Source organism: Vanellus vanellus, assembly GCF_965231255.1.
Source record: "Vanellus vanellus genome assembly, chromosome: 6".
Classification (NCBI taxonomy): domain Eukaryota; kingdom Metazoa; phylum Chordata; class Aves; order Charadriiformes; family Charadriidae; genus Vanellus; species Vanellus vanellus.
In genome coordinates, this window is record NC_138911.1 from 5,105,527 (window position 1) to 5,125,629 (window position 20,103).

A 20,103-nucleotide genomic window follows, 5' to 3' on the forward strand; every position below is an offset into this window, starting at 1 on the left:
GCAAAAGTAATCTCTGCCTTTAGACTGAAATTCCCGTGTGTCGTGGTTTAATCCCACCCTGCAACCAGGACCACACAGCCGCTCGCTCCCCCCCTTCCCATCTACCCCCAGAAGGGTAGGGAGAAGAGGGAGAAAAGGAGGAGAAAGGGGGGGAAAAAAGCCTTGTGGGTTGAGATAAAGACAGTTTAATAGGTAGAACAAAAGCCGCATGTGCAAGCAAAGCAAAACAAGGAATTCATTCACTGTTTCCCATTGGCAATCGGGTGTTCAGCCATCTCCAGGAAAGCACGCCTCCATCACACATAATGGTTACTTGCGATGACAAACACCATCACTCCCAACGTCCCATGCTTCCTCCTTCTTCCCTCAGCTTTATATCCTGAGCATGACATTACATGGCACGGAATATCCTGTAAGTCAGTTGGGGCCAGCTCTCCCGGCTGTGTCTCTTCCCAACTTTTTGCGTGCTCCCAGCCTGCTCGCTGGCGGGGCGGTGTGAGGAACAAAAAAAGCCCTGACTGCTTAGCAACAACCAAAGATCTCCGTGCGCTACCAACACTATTCCCATCCCAAACGCAAAGCATAGCGCTACACCAGCCGCTAGCAAGAGTCAACCCCATCCCAGCCAAAACCACGACACTGTGTAACAGTGAGTGAAATACCACTCTTCAGTGTTTCTTTTTTAACTATTGAAAAATCAAGTGACGCGCTCAGATAAGTCAAAATATTTAAGTTTATTCTCTTTTCTTCTGGGTGAGCCTTATACTTCAGCATAAAACTTATTTGGTCGCATCGTTTTAGGTAAATCCAGATGTTGAGATGAATATGTCTTTTGACACTGGGAAAATTTAAAATAATTGCCGGAAATCTACTCTTCCTTTTTTTTTTTTTTTCTTGAGAAAACTCTGCTTTTGTGGTAATATTTCAGCTACTGAAAAACTTTCTGATTTAAAATGTAGATAAGCACTGAGATCAGTTGTGTCCCATTAATAGTTATTTGCATTCTCTTTGTAATCCAAGAAACACAAAGGTCAGAAGAAGTGTAGAAGAGTGCAAAAGTTATCCGGACCTAAGAGAATCCATTATTTAGTGTGGTATGTTTTAGCAGTGTGTTTAAATGTCTCTTCCCCCACCTCTCCACCCCCCCCCCCCCCCCCCCTTCATTGTTTTCTTTGTTACACTTTCTTTCCCTTATATAAACTTGATTTGAATGAGACAGGATGCCCTGGGGCATTGCTGTTGGGATACAGGGCTTTTCATCTCTTGATTGCCTTCTTGGCAGTGTCTTCAGTGAATTCAAACCTTTATCTGTTAGAGACTGCAAGGTAAGCTAGATTCTATAAATTGTGATTAACTCTTTATTCTGTTCCATAATGGGGAAACGTCTATATCTAATGTGGCATCTTTCTTGATAAAGAGTGAAGGTTGGGTATTGTGGATGAGCTCGGAAAGCTTCAGCCTTCCTGTTGTGTAGTCGGAGGACTCTGATGTCTGGAACTGTCAATTCCCGTCCTTCTGGTGTTGGTCAATAGAAGGCAATTGTGCTTTGAAAAAGGCATTTTATTTTGGGTGGAGTGCCTTGGCAGAATGAGTGTGGTTTAAAAGATGATGCAAAAGCCCATTAGATGATGTTTTTAGAGATGCCACTGTAGCTGTGACTTGCAGCATACCAGAAGTATAATGTTAAGTCAATGATAGATAACACCTACATTTTAATATGCTAGTTTAAAGATACGCCACTTAAGGTCTCTTAATATCTGTAAAAGTTATTTGTCTTTACATATCCTCGATCCAGACCAGAAAAACCCATTGCCATTTTGTTTCATATTTTTCTTCTTCTCCCTCCCAGTAATGTCATCTTAAGATAGCTAAGTGCTGTCAATAATTCCTTGATTTACTGTTGCATATTTTGTGCAGTTATCAAAACAAGTATCTGTTTCCTGTTTCAATTGTTGTGCTTGCAATAAGGTATGAGCAACCTTCTAAAAAAAAAAAAAATGCTACTGAATGTAACACAGTAGAGGCTGTGATTGCACCCCAGCAACATGCTGGCTTCCAGCTATAACTAAAAATGCTTTCTTAAAGTTTTGCTCCAATTTCAAAGGATAGTGTTCCCCGTATAGAGACTTGCCATAAAATAATGTTTTATTAACATTTTAGGCATATTTTTCTTACAGTTTATTCAACGTTCTAGTGTTTTTAATAACATACGATTATTTGAGGATGCTAGGTAGCTTTTAATTAAGCAATATATAGTAAATCTTTCGCACTGAGAGAGAATGTTTCTTCCGGGTAAATAGACTGGTGTTTTATTGGTGAGGGCACCTATCAGTGCTACAGGGTAAAGCAAGAAGGGTGGATTTTTTAAAGACTGTATAGATGTTACATTAGGGTAGAATCCAGCTAGTCTTGTGCTGAACGTGCCTGGAGTGCGTTTCCATAGGCTGGAAGGCCGTACTTTAAAACACACACGGATAGAAAACTACTTCTGAATATTCCATATCCTGTACTAAGGTGAAACAGACTTAAGATTGCATCCACTGTCTATTGAATTTGTTTTTTTTTCCAATGAGTTCAATGGGATTTGAATCAAGGTCTTTCTAACGTTGTGATAATAGATCAGGCAAGGGAAAATGCTTCTGTTGTGACTCTGGAACACGCTTCTTTATCCTGAAATTAAGATTGATTAAGCATAACTGATTTCTAAAGAAACTGTGGCTCACAGTATCACAGCCAAAGTGGAAGCAGGTCAGAAGTTTCACATCCTCTCTTTCTTGCTTTGTAATGATTGCAGTTTTTAGTGACGTGTTCTTCTGTCTGATTTGTTTTGATAACTCCACTGAACTTCACATTAAAATATGGAAAATTATGTGTTACGTTTGTAAATATAAATTATTTTATACCCATTTGTTAAAAGAAAAAGGGAGTATAGTAAGCACGTTGTTGTGGTGCAAAGAAAAACTCCAATACTGTGATATGTCATGTCGCTTCTCAAAGTAAATTTCAGTTTGGGTTTACAGTTTGAACAGTTGAAATGTGATGTTGAGTTGGTTTGGGGAAGAAGTATTCTGCCCTATTTTGTCATGCTTACTATTAGGTTACTAGACAGACAGCTGCAGATGGCTTAAAATGGTGTGCTAAAAATATTGAAGAGTCTAGCCTTGAGGAAGCAGGGCAGTAAAATGGCAACAAGAATATTTATTTAGCACAGAATCATCTGGGGATGTGAGAGATGCTTTCAAAAGTGTAATATATCACAGGGCAAATTTTATTATATTACTTTTGTCTCTTACTGCTTCTATTGATCTTTTTATATACGTTTTAGAAAATTGTCGCATATCTGTCCGTAGAGCCATAAAATAAGCTTGACACCAATGAGTATTTCATATATGTCTTTTTACCAATAAAGCAGAATGGGCAGATTCTGTCCATTCGGTATGCTTTCTGAATTAATTTGATAAGATATAGCTTGTTTGTTCATTAGAAAAGATTTTAGGTGAAAGTGTATTAATCAAGGGGGATAACTTACACATTCGAAAGTAAGTTCCATTATTGGGGTAATACAGAGGAAATTATTACTATTTATCATTGTGATTCATTGTACTAATTTTAAGGAGTTGATGCTTCATTTTTCAAAAAGAATCCAGCATCTCCAGCGCTTGAGCTCACCCTGAAAGAATCCAGACGAACGGTCCCCTTCTTGCGTACAAATGGCTACAACTTGATTGCGTATCAGTCAAGCAAAACACCAAGCACCAGGAGAATTTAACATCGCGTAACAGCCAAGAAAGGGCCCACTGCTAAGAGTTCAGTGCCTTCTGAGAGAGATGCTCAGCCTTTCGCATTCACCTTACTCTTAATTTTGTAAGTGCTGTATGACAGAGAGGATACAGGAGGTACTTGGAAAGATTCACTGCTACATCAACTGAAATAGCCTAGTGACAAACGCTGCGATATTAGTTCACCGCTTTGATAAATACTGTATAGTATGCAAATATACCCATACACAAAACTCACACACAGTATGCGTGTATGCCTGTGTCTCATATCTTTGACGTAATTTCTTCCTGATACATTATTCTTTATAATCCTTCCAGGTATTTTTCTGTTTTGCCCTTTTTCCTTTACTCTTACTGTGCGTTGCCTCCCAAATTTGAAAGAATTCCTTCATGTTTTTCTGAGTGCTTTGAAAACACCCCATCTCCAAACCTTAATTCTGAGTTCCTTGATCTTTGTTCAGACTTAGTGCTAACTAGTAGTTTTATGCTACCAGGATTTGGAATTTTGACTACGCTAGGCAGCTATTATGCTAATTACATTTGTAAAGTACCTCTTATATGCGAAATCTCTAGAAATATATATCAGGCATAATAACTTTACAATCAGCTGTTAGAAGGCCTGAGATTTATAGGCTCTTCCTGAACGTAACTAACCCTCATACATACCACACATAAAATCTGAAGCATAAATTAGGTTGGAAGCCACCCGCAAAGGTGATGAACTTCCCAGCTAAGGATTTGTCTTCCAGTCTCAGATGTGTTCACATCCCGATTACCAGATGGACCCGCCCTCCCCTTCCTGCTCCAACACGCGGGATGAAAATTTTCCAGGACGGTTCTTTCACCCAAAGTTCATTGCTGCCGGATTTGTCCTTCTCTGACTCCAGCCGGCTGTAAAAGGACTCCAGTGGCATTTGGCAGACTTTGTGTTAAATAAGTCACGCCCTGTATCCAATGGATGTAGCTCACTGAACCAAGAAGAGTTTGTAGTTTTACAGATGATAGCATCACGCTTGAGTACGGAGAAAAAGAGCAGAACCTCTGCTGGTGCCTTATTTTGTTGGTGTGCTTTCTCCTTACTTTCTCAGCTGTCCTCTAAACCCGCCTCAGCAACTGGTATCATCTGATTATTCTGGTGTTTGGCTTGCATAGTTGGATTGTTATCAACTGCGACCTTGTGCGTACTTGGCTGAGTAAATTCAATCAGCTAATGAAATTGTGGTCTTTCCATCAATTGATTATCAAATTGCTTGTATAGTTCAGCTAAGCCCACCTCTTTTCCAAAGCTGCGCGTTTTTGTTTACCCAGGCAGTCTGCGCCTGACCCCTTCCTTGCCTTTCCTGAATGTCCCTTTTTTCATGGGACATGCATATAGTCTTTGAGTCCGGCCACATACCAGTGGACTTCCTGGTCATTTTACTGACCACCCTGTTGAAAATAAATCAGTAAAAAAGCATTTCAAAAGTGTAAGAGAAGCCAGTATGTCTTAGAGTCTCTCTTATGTTACCCAGTGTAGCAGTCCCAGGCACCTCCTGATTTAGAAGGTGAGCAAAGATGATGCCAAGAGAAGACGGTGCTTGCCGAGGCAGTGACCAGGAGGGGCTGTGGTTTGCATTTCGGGTAGGGAACACAGCACAAAGAGCCCGTGGTGAACACTTGTAAAGGATGGATTTGCCCACCTTTATTTTATTTCCCTCTAGCTCCCTGTGCCAGTACTTAATCTTTGAGATAGTAAAGGTGTCGGCTGAAGTCCCTTTGAATTCCAGTCTTCTAGAAAACTGCTGTAGGTTTAATTCTAGGGCAGCATTGGCAGGATACCTGCTGCTGTATTTGATCATGAAGTACAATTTACTCTCTTCGCCGTAGGTGTTTAACACCCACCGAAGCTGACACATGCATGTGAGGCCGGTCTCTAGCTAGTTTGGGATGAATGGGAGTGCCCAGAACTTTGGGCCAAAACGTAGAAAAAGCTGCGGGTTACTCCATCGCTACTACACAACAGAAGCTGCTGCCTGAAGGACGCGGTCTCCCCTTGAGCTGCACTGCAGTTGCCGTTGTCCTCCCAAGCTGTGGAGTACCTTGCTTCCGAAACGTCCTAGGGGTTGGCTTTATCTGTGATAAACCTAACGTAATACAGGAGTGGGTGTGGGTTTGGCCCATATAAACACATACAGTATACCCCGTTGAACAAAACTGTGGTTTCCTTCTTTATTTAAGAGCTGCTCTTCCCTGCAATAATGGGGGGCAGGAGTTTGCATTTTTGGTATTACTATATTTTTTCGTCCTATGCAAGCTATGGTATACAGTTTCTCTTTTTCTGCAGTGCTGTTCCTTTTGGTACTAATGGAACTATTTTTTGCAATACTGTTGCGTTTTCTGTTTTTTTTTTTCTTTCTTTTTTTTTTTTTTTTTTTTTTTACCTTGACTAAAGAAGAAACAGGGAAAATCACGAGGGAGAGAAAAGCAGTGGAAGAAGCCAAAAGTCCCCACTGCTAAGGCACTCACTTTTGAAGCTCTTCCATCTCCTCGTGCTGTCAGGTTGAAGAGGTCAGCTGCTTAGTAAACAAATCGTACAGATGTTCTTAAAATATTCGTGTTTTACTTATTGACAGTGTTGAGATCAAGAGGAAACGGGGATATCCACTGGACAGAATTCTAGTCAGTTGCTTCTGAGCTCAAATTCTCAGAATTAGAGAGTTTGCTCAATCTGAAATGGGAAAGGATGAACTCTAAACAAATGAAGAGCTTCTATTTTAATTGAGTTTCTTTTTTTGAAAGATAATGGGCAGATAGGACAAAGGAAAAAGAAGGAAGCACAGTATGTTAATAGCTATGGTTGCATTACAGTAGGTCATATTATATGTCTACGGTAACATTGTAGTGGGTAATATATTCAACTGCAAAAGCATGCATTATGCTGTACTGGGGCAACGTCGAGAAATTGGCTTATCAAAGGTTGCATTGAATAAAAATATCTCAGTATATGAAATTTTATAAAATACAAATGCAACAGTAATACTATTATGATGTTTTAATATAGCTTTATAGAAAATTTAATTTTTGTGTATATCAAGAAATAATACTTAATGTATATGTGATTTATTTGGTAAGGTGACTTCTGTGTCTGTTCATAGTCAAGTGACCCTCCTTTAAATTTGTAGGTTAATTACTTGTTTTTTCTTTGTAATAATAATTTCTTTAATAAAAAATATTTTATATATTTACACATATAAATATTTTATTTTTTAATAATTACTATATTACACTTGGAAGTACGAGGGATTTGCTCAACACAAGAGTTCCACGCTCCAGTACTTGCTTTCCTATTGTAACACAGGGAAGTATTGTACTGCCCTACCATACAAAAAATTCTAATATTAGAGAAACACCTTCTGCTCTGTTGGAAAGGAGGCTGAAACCCAAACTGTCCCCCTTTCCCTGAGTCTTGTAAGTAGTGGGGCTAAAAAGAGACTACAATTTTCAGTAACAGACAGTACAAAATATTTGAAGCTACTGTTGGCATGCCTCCCTCCCACAGGCTCTCTTGCGCGTTGCTGCCTACATCTAGGGAAGAAGAAAAGGAACTTACGAAAATGTCAGACAGATTCCACACCTTCCTCTCGGAGAGGCTCTAGCTCTGCTACCTTCTTCTTTTCCTTCCTGGGCTTGTCCATAATAGCCTCTGTGGGAGAGGAGATAAATCTGTTTAACTGGACAGGAGAAAAGAAGTTGTACTCCATAAACACGTAAGCAGTGGGTGTGCAGGTTGTGCGCGTCCAGGAGCACGGTGCCAAGTTTGGGGGTACTTTCATGCTGCTCTTTGTGGAGCTCCACAGTGAGACTCTCCTGTCCCTCCAACATTATCACAAAAGTGACCTAGCCAGCAGATTTATAATTTTGGCTGTTTCCATTCTCTACAGATGCATCATCAAAGAGGACAACCATCAAAAATAAAACTACTCCTCTGCAGAGAAGTTATGTCTATATAGGAAAGGTCTTTATGTGAAAAAGGCTTTTATTTTGGAGCAAGAAGTCTGTTAGCATTACAGAGATCTGTTCACTTTGGCAGATGCCTCCTGAAATCAATAGATTCAGTTTCTTTTACATATGGAATACTGAATAAGACTCTTAATAATGGAGATTTACCCTCCTAATGGCATCTTCACTTAATTTTCCTGATAAAACTTTTATTGCAAATTCAGTAACCACTCTCTTTTTTAACAAGTTTGCCAGCCTGAAAATAGTTTCAGAGAAAGGATCTATTAATGGGAATCCATTAGCAAAATATGATCCAGCCACAATTTATCCTTCATGTGTTAACTTTCTCTGAGTTAGGAGGGAGTCTGCAATCAAGGTTTATAACTGCTAGTTCTGTGGGGGTGTGTTGTCCCCCATTGTCCCCCTCTCCCCAGTAGAGTTTTGCTTTTGCAGGGTCTAAAACGCAATGGAAGTCTTAGCTCGCACAGCCCATAAGAGATATGACAAAGCATAAGCACCGAAGCAGGTGGTTTCATGAGAACATGGACACTCCAGTTGATTTACTATTCAGTTACTGAGCTGCTCCCTGTGGGGTCCTCTTGTCCATGAGGCATAGGTACGGACTGATGTGAAGATTTTACTTAATTAAGCTCTTCTGCTAAGGGTGTAAAGGAAAAAACTCATTGTTGTAAACGGATGAATTTTGATAAAATGTTCTAAAAGGCTTCAGCCGGAGGCAGAACTATTAGAGAAAATAGTTCAAATAAGTGAAGGTTGGTAAAATTGCTAGCAATTGAAACTGAGTTCCTATTATTAGAGGTATTGAGCGTTCTTAAAATTCAGAGTAGTGCTATCGGTACTGCATATAATACTGTTAGCTCTTTTTCTAGCAGCTAAGGAAAGTAGCCTTTAGACAAACATTTTGATTTTGTAACTGCATTCTGAGATTTGTGGTTTTGATGTTCCCACTTCCTGCAAGCCTACAATGTAGCAATTAGAGGGTTTGTAGAAGAACCATTTGAGGAACAGCAGGATAAATCTGGCACTCTTCCTTGGGGTTTTCTTTTCTTGCATAAAAATACAAGAACCAACCACCTCCCTCAAATCCACCAAAGCCTGAGCAACAAAGACAAGCAGAGTTAGTCTGTATTGCGCAGGACCTTTCAGCTTCTGCAAAAATTGAAAAGGAGATGTGAATTCTTTCCTTCTGCAGCCGTTGCCCAGCTTCTTCCACAGCTCCATCCTTCCTCCGGCATCCATGTAACAAATTACTGCCTGGGTGACTCCTCGTGCACCGGGCAGTAGAGAGTCCCTTCTTACAGTGGCTGTAGTAGAGCGATTCCTCAGAGTGTCCTTATACAGAGACCGTTTTTTTGAAGTTGTGAAGATGTGATACCTAAAGGATAGGGGAATTTCCAAGTGCTCGACAAGTAAGTGCTAGCGCATTTGGATACGTGTACAGGAGGCGTGTTTTGATACGGATGTGTAGGAAGGAATAGAAGGATAGAGAGTTTTGACCCATGGCAGGCGTCCCAGTCTTTCTCTCCCAGATGTGACTAGTGTGCTTGGCCGTGCCTGTAGCTATCAAGACGGGGCTGCTGCACTGGCATAACACAGTTTTTGCACTAATGGGAAAACCTTTTACATGACCAGCCCTGTCTCATAAGCCTTTCTCTGTCGGTAATCTTAAAAGAGAACCGAAGAAAACACCGCCTTACTGTGCAGACCTAGGAACGGGATTTATTTTAAGGAGCACACCTTTCACATTAGTAAGTTGGCAGTATTGGCTATGGTGGCAAAGGATGTGAGAGCTCTGAGTGAAGCCCTCATACCTGCCCATCCGCATCAGCTCTAATGACGTTCAATGGACATGCACGACTGCTATAGACAATAAATAATTTTTTTTAGGCCCTTTATGACTTTTTTATTTTAAGACCCCTGTGCCGTTGTCTCCCAGTGCCTTGTGGCACTTATTGTCAATGAACTATTCGCTTTTTTGCCAATATTTTTCATCTTTTGCCCTTTATATCTGCTCTGCCACAAATTCTAATTCTTTTGATGTCATACAGAAATGTATTACTACTTCACAAAAGTCTGTGCTTACTCTCAATTTCAAATCAGAAAAAACACGGATGGAGACTTAAACTTGCACCCCCTCTGAGAATGCTGAGACTAGAAATGAGCAAACATTCTTTCAAGAGCTACGGAGGGAATCTTTTGAGTTTCATCATGTTTTTCATATATTTTCCAGCTGTATTTTGTGCTAGTACTTTCAGCTCTCTGCGCAGTTATACTTTTCTACAAATATTTATATGCAAAAAAACACAAAATGCTACTCTTAAACCATATTTTTCTTTTCCTTGTACAGTACAAATTGACTGGTTTTAACACAGATATATTTCAGAAGATTCCCACATGGAGTGTGTGGATTGATGAGCAGGAAGTGTTACTGGGCAAGAACCATGCTTTCTCTACACCACTGCCTTGCACCAGTCGCTGGAGCGCTTACGATGTTCCGCTACCGTCTTCTCTAAACCACTTTAACGTTCCTGCTTATGGCAGGGGGGTTGGAACTCGGTGGTCTTCAAGGTCCCTTCCAACCTAAACCATTCTATGACTCTTCTCCCCATGTTATCCTCCATAAAATAGTATGATATGCTACAAATTATATATTTAGAATGAGGCAGAACCATTTATCAATTCAGTCAAGAGATACGATGATGTGCTTTTTTTGCTTCTAAGTGGTTAACAATTGTAAAAGATTTTTTTAATGCTTAGTACTTTATTAGCTTTATTTTTCTTTTTAGTGCATTGGAAAATAAATCTTAAACGTTTCTTCTGTTATCTAGCACTTTAAGCCTTTTCGTAGCATTTGTAACATCTCTTTGCCAACGCTCCATCTGTGATTTTAGCTTGCAGGAAACACTTTGCAGTTCTGTTATTAGCTTAGATGCAGAGAGCTGCTGTTTAAATATTAATTGTAACTTCCCTCATAAGTGCAGTCAAACCCACCGAGTAACTTGTGAAGCTCAATAAATATCTAGGAGAGGGTGGGGAGTGCGTTGTGGGTAGGGCCCGCTCTTAGTCTTAGCAAAGGTCTTACTCGAGTTAACAGCGCTAAATAGATCATGTCCTGATGCTTGCCGGTTCCTTTCCTCCTCTTACCTCAATTGCCCTCCTTGTACACTCACAACGAAAAATATAACGTGAAACCGCAAGCATCCTTCTTGCACAGTTAGTAGACTTCCTGCTACACCCGCTATAAGCGCGAGGACCACCACACGGTGCTCGCAAGAAAAGGTGTGGCATCCGTCAATTGTTTCCAAGTTCCGGTTATTGGACAAATGCACTTCTAAAGTACTTGTGTATTGTTCTGTCAAGAATCACACCTCGGTAGAGGCTTTATCTTGTGGTTGAGCCCTTCTCTGTTTTCAGTCACGAGCCTCACCCTATTTCACTTCTCTATTTCGTAAAATGTACTTTATACTTAAAAAAAAAATAGGAAAATATTATGTGTTTACAGACATTTCAGTAAAGTGTATTTGATAGAAGTGAGAAACAAAGAAGTTAACACCGTCTGACCAGTCTGTTTTCTGTGATCACCAGAGCATTGTAATTGTAATACTCATATTGGGTCTAATTGAAAGATGATCAGCCCCATTAAAATCGTACGTTGTATTTTTCCCTCTCTTCTTCTTCCAGATGGTTATTAATCTTTTATTGGTGAGGTGGTTTGCCTAGGGTGTAATCTGAGATTTTTCCTCATGTCATTTAAGTGAGTCACTTCTCTTTGTGTTTGCAGGTGGACTGAATTTTAATCTGTTGAATTCTGTTAATTGCTTAGAATTTAGATGTTTTTCTTCGTGTCTTGCAAATCTATAATAAATGTTAAGAAAATTAAGTAGTACCTACGTATTCCTTTTATTTTTCAGCGTTCTGTGAAGAGGGGTGCAGATATGGTGGAACTTGTGTAGCCCCTAACAAATGCGCCTGCCCTTCTGGGTTCACAGGAAGTCATTGTGAGAAAGGTAAAGCTTTTACTGAAACGCTTTTTTGGTAATGAGAAATATGATACGCTGAATTAAGAAATAATTACTTTCCATTCTTTCATTCTGCTTTCTATTTTCTCTTCATTGAAGATACGACTGTTCCATAGCTGCCTTTTCCTAACCGAAAGCTCGTCTTAAACAAAACGTGTAAAATTTTAGGCAATCGGGGATGTATCTGCTTTTGCTTCCAGTGGACGTTTTTAGTTAATTAGAGGGGATGGCAAACGAAAAATATTTACTCTGCCTGTTTCCTGTGGTGCAAGCTCAAGGTCACCTTCTGCATTTTCTGAATGTTACGCAAATTAGACCTGAATTTGGATGCTTGCTTTGCACTTAAAGTTATTGAATTCTTAAGATTTGATTTGTTTCTAAGTCTCTGAAGCCACCAAATTTCATAGAATCGCCACCTAATAAAATATATCTGATTAACGATGATTTGAACCTGCCTTTTCCCAGATTTTCTTTGCATTTGAAGGTTTGGTTTTGACAGCCTCATAGGCCCACCCTTCTGTTCGTTTCACAGAGATCTGGTTCCTTGTCTGCCTTAAATGAGCAGGAAGGGATCTTACAGAATTCCTTGTAGGACTTTTATTAGATTCTTTATACAGCAGATTTTGGATTTTATTTTGGTCGGTATTTATTGAGGTTGCATTTTACTTAAGTAACGCTATGATGGTTTTTCTTGCATTGCATGTTTGTTAATAAACCATTTGCACTTGCCTTTACTGGTGGAAATAAAATGGATTGTTAACACAGGTTGCGTGTTTTTAACTGACGAGATTTTAACTGATGAGGGTTTTTTTTAAGGAAGAAAAAAAAAAGAAACCCAAGAAATGACTGTTAAAGGATAAGTTAAATCACTGAAACAACTTGTTACCCAGAGATTATTCAGTAATTCCTGCGTAGCAGTGTCTGTTTGATACATGGCTGTTCTACTATCATACAAAGTAATTTAAGCCCAGTTGTCAACAAATCTGCTTTGAGTAGCTTCTGAAAACTGCTAAAGCTTTTTAATGGATGTACTCAAATCAGTGCATACTCAAATCCCATAGTTTCCGGTTGTCAGCTTTGTTTCTAATTATTTGGGAATGAACTGGGACATTAGTATTTTCATATAGAATAAATTTGAGTAATGCATTAATTTTTTTTTTTTTTTGCCTGTAGTCTTTGGGGTATTTGTTTTAAATAGAAATACTGTCCCAAGCGTCCTGACATTCAGCAGTAAGTACTGGCAGTACACGGGGGGGGGGGGGGGGGGGGGGGGTAATACAAGAAGTACCTGCCTTAGAACCCCACCTACCATAGCTTGCCAGCTGCTAATCCTGCTAGTTACCTTCTCCCGTCTATAGTTTGCTCATTCCTTTCCAAAATTTCTGTTATTCAGAGGAAACAGTACTTTCAGAGGGTTGCAGGATACCAGAGATGTGTCCTATGTAGGTGAAAATACGGTACTGCAAAAGCAGTACCTGGCAAGGTGCATCCCAGAGCCCTGAGGGCATCGGCTGGTGTAGTGGCCAAGCCACTCGCCATAATATTTGAAAAGTCATGGCAGCCAGGTGAAGTCCCTGGTGACTGGAAAAAGGGAAACGTTGCACCCGTTTTTAAAAATCGAGGACCCTGGGATCCACCAGCCTGTGAACCTCACCTCTGTGTCTGGGAAGGTCATGGAATGGATCCTCCTAAAGCTATTCTAGGGCACATGGAGGACAGGGAGATGATTCGAGACAACCAGCATGGCTTCACCGAGGGCATGTCCTGCCTGACCAACCTAGTGGCTTTCTATGATGGAGTGACTACATCAGTGGACAAGGAAAGAGCTACAGGTGTTGTCTAACCAGACTTTGGTAAGGCCTTTGATACGGTCCCGTCCCCCCCCCCACATCCTTCTCTTTAAACTGGAGAGATATGAGTTTGATGGGTGGACTGTTCAGTGGGTGAGGAATTGGTTGCCTCCAGAGGGTAGTGGTCAACAGGTCGATGTCCAGATGGAGATTGGTGGCAAGTGGTGTCCCTCAGGGGTCCGTATTGGGACCAGTACTGTTTAATAAATTCATCAATGACATAGACAGTGGGATCGAATGCAGCCTCAGCCAGTTTGCAGACGACACCAAGCTGAGTGGTGTGGTTGACACACCTGGGGGACAGGATGCCATCCAGAGGGACCTGGTAAAGCTTGAGAAGTGGGCCCATGTGAACCTCATGAAGGTCAACAAGGCCAAGTACAGGATTCTTCATGTGGGTTGGACTAAGATGACCTTTAAAGATTTCTTCCAATCTATGATTCTGGGATTGCCCAAAGGTGCCCTGCCTACTCAGGAGCCAGTGGCCTTAGGCCAGCTTTCAGCACGACTGCCTGTGTTTCTTTCACCCATGAATCTTAAAACTGCCTTTTTTCTTATAGCTGTAAAGGGACTTTCAGAACTAGAACACAGTCTTTAAACTGTTGAAGTGATGGTTTAAAATTGATAAATGGGTGACATAACCATTGTTGACTCTTGTGTTTTTCATGTCTTTTGTATTGTTTTGATCTAAAATATGAGTTAGCACAGCAAGTAAAGGAAACATGGCAGGCATGGCGCTCTCATATCAAGAAATTTAGAGGTAGATGTCAGGAGGAGCTAGCTTCTGCGTATAAAATCTATACGACTTGAAACAAAAGGAAGTTTATTTTTCCTTTGGAGATGTATAGGATTTACCAGTATGCTGCAAGTCAAGCTAATGATGGTAACTTTGAGAAATCCGATGCACGGACTGGTTTGCACATGAATAGGGCTTTGCGCATGAGGAGTTGTCATGTTTTTTTGTGTCAGAGGGTTTGAAAACTTCAGCAGATATACCGTATGTCATATGCATATTTCAGTGGCTACGTGCATATCAGATCTATGTGAGAACAGCTTCAGCCATCTGAAGGTGCCTGTCCTGGAAAAACTAAATGTTCAGAGTAGAAAGATGATGAACCGTCTATGAAGCAGGCTTCCCTTTGCTCACCTGCTTACTCCTCAAAGATCCGGTGCTGTCAGGAAGAGGAGGCTGTTCAGTAAAGACCTCCCTCATAGTCTTGCTGCAGTTTGCTGCAGTGTTTTTAGAGGACAGCTAAAGTACTCAAAACCCATGTTCGTTTGGGTTTTTTCCCCTGTTGTCTGTCATGTTAGACATAAGCTCTTTGTTGTATTGAACGTACGTGGTAGCACTCCCTCAATCATTATGACATAGACCAAAGACAGTGAAATGGTGGGACATTACTTTAAATCAGAGCTTAAATGTTCCTGGTAAAACCTTGTCTGATGGAAGCTCATGGTGAACTGATGCATATCAGAAGTAAAATGATGTGTTTTTGTAATGTATTCTATTCGCCACGGTGCGTTTAAAAATGTCCTTCAAACCGACAACACAGCGATTCCTTATACATTATTTGTGAGCTGAAAGGACTTGTCACTGGCTAAAACCAGTATGACCCAAATTGGCTTCGACATCGTGTAAAGGGGAAAATGAACCAGAAATTACAAATGTTGTTGAAAAGCAGGTGCGTTTACTTCTGAATATGAATCATATGTTACTCACCGTTTCTGACTGCCTGGCTGCAATGATGATATTAGGTTAATTAAAAATTCAGAGATATTTGAGAGGGGTAGGATTTAGGTTGGTAATTTGCTCAGGCAAAATTAAAATACACATTTAAGGCTTATGTACAAATACATAATTCAACATGCTGCTAAGAAGAATTACCTCTTGCCAGTTGCTTTGCCTGAAATGAGGAATCATCGTAACGGTTGTGGCGCTGCCTTTTCTTTTTGAAAGTGAACTGCAAATTGATACCCAGAGATACTGTCAAGTAATCCCTCCTTCCATCCCTTCTTTATACTGGTGTTTCTTTAAGTGTGTGCTTGATGCGTCTTACAGAATTTTTGTCATTTTCTGTTTAGGATCTGATTTGATCTTCTGATCATTTTTTTTTTTTTTTTTTTTTTTTTTAGCTGGCCAGGGCTAAAATCGGTTATCTCTGTCATCGTTACCGTTTGTGATCATATTTAACACAGTTGTGATACCTGTGCTAGAAAGTTTTTAGAATTTTTGCTGACATTGCTGTATGGTTCCAGCATGTACGCGCCTGACGGCTGAGCTGGACATGCGCATCCTTAACTGTATGTGATGCTGTTGGCTTAAGCCCAGGTGCCTCCTTGGCAGGGATCCCTGTTAAAGGCTTCCGAGAGACATTTTGGTGCGCAGAGAGGAATGCGAACACAGTACTCTGAGAGAATTGTTGGCAGCATGGACTCAAACGTGCGAATTTTCCATCCAGAGATGTTTTCTCCCTCTCATATTTTTGCGACCTTAAAAAAAAAAAAAAAAAAAAATCCCGTCATTCCTTGAGCTGCTTTTCTCTCTCTGCGGCCACGGGTCAGGGGAGGTTTAATGCTGGTTTTGTAGACGGGGTTTGTCGTTATTCTGTATTTGTGGAGTGTTAGTCACTACTGTCACTGACGAAGAGGTGAGGGTGAGGTAGGAGGACAATCTACGATATCAAAGGCAGGAGTAAACAGATGATTGAGTGCTTAGAAATTGCAGGCATTCTTTGAAGACCTCCCTGCATGTGGTAGAGTCCTGCGCCTAAGAAATACATACCAACTTCTGTACAGCTCTGGGATGGTGACCAGTGGAGAAATTTCAGTTAAGGGTTACTTACGGTAGCTGTCTGTACCAATTATAACTTTTTGCAACGAGCAGGAGACAGCAGAAGGGTTTGAAGCGGTGGGTTCCCAGCTAGGGAATGTTTGGTTTTTTTTTTTTTTTCCCCCCCAATATTTTTTGAAAAGCTGCAGGAAGGCTTTTGGCAGTGGTGGGGCATCACCTCCAAAAGGGATTCAAAACAATTGCACCACACCTTTGCGCCTCTGGTTCGTGAGATCTACTGTCTAGGCTGGTACCCAGTGAATGGGGAGTAGGGTTCTGGCAGATAAGGAGGACGTTCTTTAGGCTGGAGCTCAGAGAAGTAAATATTTTTGTGGTAGCTACGTGTGTATTTCTCACAGAATGATAGAATGCTGTCAAAGAATTCCCCACCGATTGTAAATAGTCAAAAGCAAGGGCAAGTGAAGCATCAGGGTGTGATAATTACTGGCGTGACTTTTTTTGTGTTGTTTTGGACTGTGTACAAAAGATTGTCTGACATGGGGGTGAGAGGTCATTTTTCAGTATGTGTCACAGCTGAGAAATGTGTTTTGAATCGTAATAATTATATTGCGAGTTGGGGAAAAAAAAAATCCACACTTGCAGTATTGCATTAGTTACGTATGGATTCTTCAGTGCAGCTGTAGATTTCACAGGTGGGCAATGAAATGTTGCTATGCTTATATCTTGAAATTGGATATGTCATGTATACGCCATGAAAATGAGGAGGCCTTTAGCTGATTTGTTTCATAATAGTTGGCAGTATCTGGAGTTGTTGTCTAAGAAGTTCAATACTTCTTTGTGTACATGTCTTCTAAATTGCTTCTTCTGGAATATATTGGCTTCTGCAGTCCTTTGCGTAAAACTCCCTACAGTCTGTATTCCTTTGGACCCTGGAGATAGGGGGGAAAAAAAAAAAAAGTGAGAATTGTATTTCCACGTGCTATTTCTTTTATTCCTGAGCTGGATCAATCTTTAGGTGTGTAGCTATCAAAGACATTTCAGTTGAGGAACCTGGTTTAAAAAAAAATAAGCAAACAAAAACCCAAAGCAAAGCAGAGAAGGAGATTTTTCAGTGAGTACGGTAAGCTAAATGTCAAAACTCCCTGCCTTTCTCTATCTAAGATCTTTTGTAAAACAGGAAGCAGGGTTTATTTTGGGAAACGAACCAGCTGTGCAGCTGTGGGCACAAGGCTTTGCATGAGATTCTTTCTAAAGCCTCTCATTTCAAGGTGAGGCAAAGCCAGTGTCGCGCGAGATAGGAGGGGTGAAGTGAACGATGCTCGGCTTATTACAGAAAACGCTGGTTGTGGTTGATATGACACTCCTGAGGCTGTGACAGATCCAGAGAAGGCAGATGCTCCGGGTGGCTGAGGTTACCCTGTTCCATTTGCTGCCAAGCTGTTTACGGCATTTGCCCCAGTGGTGCTTATCGCAAAATGGCAAGGGGTGATATCTTAATGTGATAGAAGAAACAAAGCTGTCATTTGTAAAGATATCAGGGAATAGATCAAAGAATATCTGCTGGAAAAATCTGATTAAGACCGTCTCTGAGGATCAAGGGGACATCTGTCTGCAAATCAAGAGATAACTCTCAGTGGAAGAAAAAAGTTGTTCTATCTCACAGTGCCAAGCCAAAGAAAAGTGAAATTGCCCAGACCAAGGACACCATTCACCCCCCAAGCTGACCATAGCATGAGGAGACAGGACTCTTTTTTGTAGAGCTTACACTGCTTCACATACTGTAAAAGTTTATTTTTAAAAGGCAGGAAAAACACTGAGCAGACAATGGGTTTGGGTTTTGGTGGTTTTTTTTTGTTTGTTTTGTTTTTGTTGTTTTGGTTTTTTTTTTCCTTTGGTCCCCCAAGCTTGGACTTAGAAATTTTAGAAATTTGGTAGTATTATGTTGCTTATTCTGGGTTCCTTCAATTTGAATTTCTCCACTCAAATTCCAGTTTGTTCACCCAGACCCATGTCTCTATGCCAGCTGGACACGTCAGGTGTTGCTGAAGGATGCAGTTTTATCTATATAAGAGAAATACAAAATTTGGCTAGTTGACACTTAATTTGCATTTAGATTCATGCAAAACAATGTAAACAAGAGGTAATTTCTGTTGATCAAACTTTATAATGCACATGAGATCCAAATCCAGATCCTAAAATCTTTATTCTCTTGCCTTAAACATTAAGAAAAGTAGCTTTAGATAGTGTTTTGGCATGTCATCTTTCTTTGTGTCCCAGTTCCTGTTCTGGATGTTCTTGGATTAATATCTTGTGAAGACCCACTGTAGAACTTATTACAGAGCTTACAAAAATAGCTGCTATGTTTTATTATTCCTTAATTACCTTAGTAGTGAAATGAGAATACATGTGATATTTAAAGAAATGAATGGATGGGATTTCAAGAAGTCAGCGGCTTTGCATTTTCCTTTTGTAATGGAGCAATAGATTTGACTCCTCCACTGTGTCTTCCTTGCTGAAAAGCAGGCAATGAAAAATCTAAAAAGAAAATGACAGTAAGTGATTTGGAAGAGAAGGAAAAAAGCGGGGAAATTTAGGAGGAGATTGATGGCCTACCTAGACCTCCAGTGATAAAGACACAATTAACAGAAGGAGAAACTCCAAACAAAATTATGCCATCTCCTTTGGATTCAGGTTCCCTGCCAAAGTACTGGATAGTAACCTGTGTTCAATCTCTTAAAAGGTTGTTAGCAACTGTCTTGAAATTACAGATGGGTGGGCCTTGTAGCAGCATGGGGTGAACTGATTGAATTTATATTAAAAATTGACTTTTTGATGAGATGAGGACTAATAAACATAGCTTTCATAGAACCGTTTGAAAGCAACATGGCTTTTTAGTGCATCAGAATTTAGTGACTGATTCAGTCAAGCGTGAGAAACATCCACTGTCACAGTTGAGCAAAGTTGAGTTGAACATACAGTTGAGTTGAACTTTCAAAGAAAGCCCTTCACAGAACAAGGCTCCGTAAAGTCTGCGAAGTTTAAGAAGATGCAGGAGTACAAGAGCACCATTCAGATGAATGCTTACATGAGCTGTACCAGTTGAAGTGTCTCTGCAAGTGTCCTTCTCCCAGACATGGGGGTTGGTCTCTTCTCTTAAGTAACAAGTGATAGGACAAGAGGAAGTAGCCTCAAGGTGTGCCACTGGAGGTTTAGGATGGATATTAGGAAAGATTTCTTCACCGAAAGGGTTATCAAACATTGGAACAGGCTGCCCAGGGAAGTGAGTGAATCGCCATCCTAGGAGGTATTTGAAAGACAGGTAGACATGGTGCTTAGGGACATGGTTTAGTGGTTGTTTTGGCAGTGTTAGGTTAATGGTTGGACTCAATGATCTTAAAGGTCCCTTCCAACCTAGATGATTCTATGTTCTGTGGTCCCTCATGTGTCCCCATTCCCATGTCACTAGCTGTATGTGGCTACCAGTGGAGCCAGCCAGCCATTATCTGTCTTGGAGTAACTTCTAGAGCAAAGTGAAGGGAGAAGTAGAGTGAGAGTCCTGGTGTTTTGCTAGCGCTGGGCTGGCCGCACATCCTGCTCCTTATCAGCAAAGATAACACTCCTGGGGTTGCGCCTTGTACTACTTGGGTGCCGTCACACAGCAGCAT

The 20,103-nt window shown here is 40.6% G+C and overlaps 1 protein-coding gene across 1 annotated transcript in view; it reads left to right on the top strand.

Annotated features, from left to right (window-relative positions):
• Positions 1–20,103, top strand: part of NELL1 (neural EGFL like 1) — a gene marked incomplete at its 5' end in the record, with an annotated part of 294,771 nt that overhangs the window by 216,381 nt on the left and 58,287 nt on the right. Inside the window, one exon of the mRNA XM_082485407.1 lies at positions 11,690–11,785. Within this exon, the coding sequence (XP_082341533.1) occupies positions 11,690–11,785 (96 nt within the window). The remainder of the gene's footprint in view (positions 1–11,689; positions 11,786–20,103) is intronic.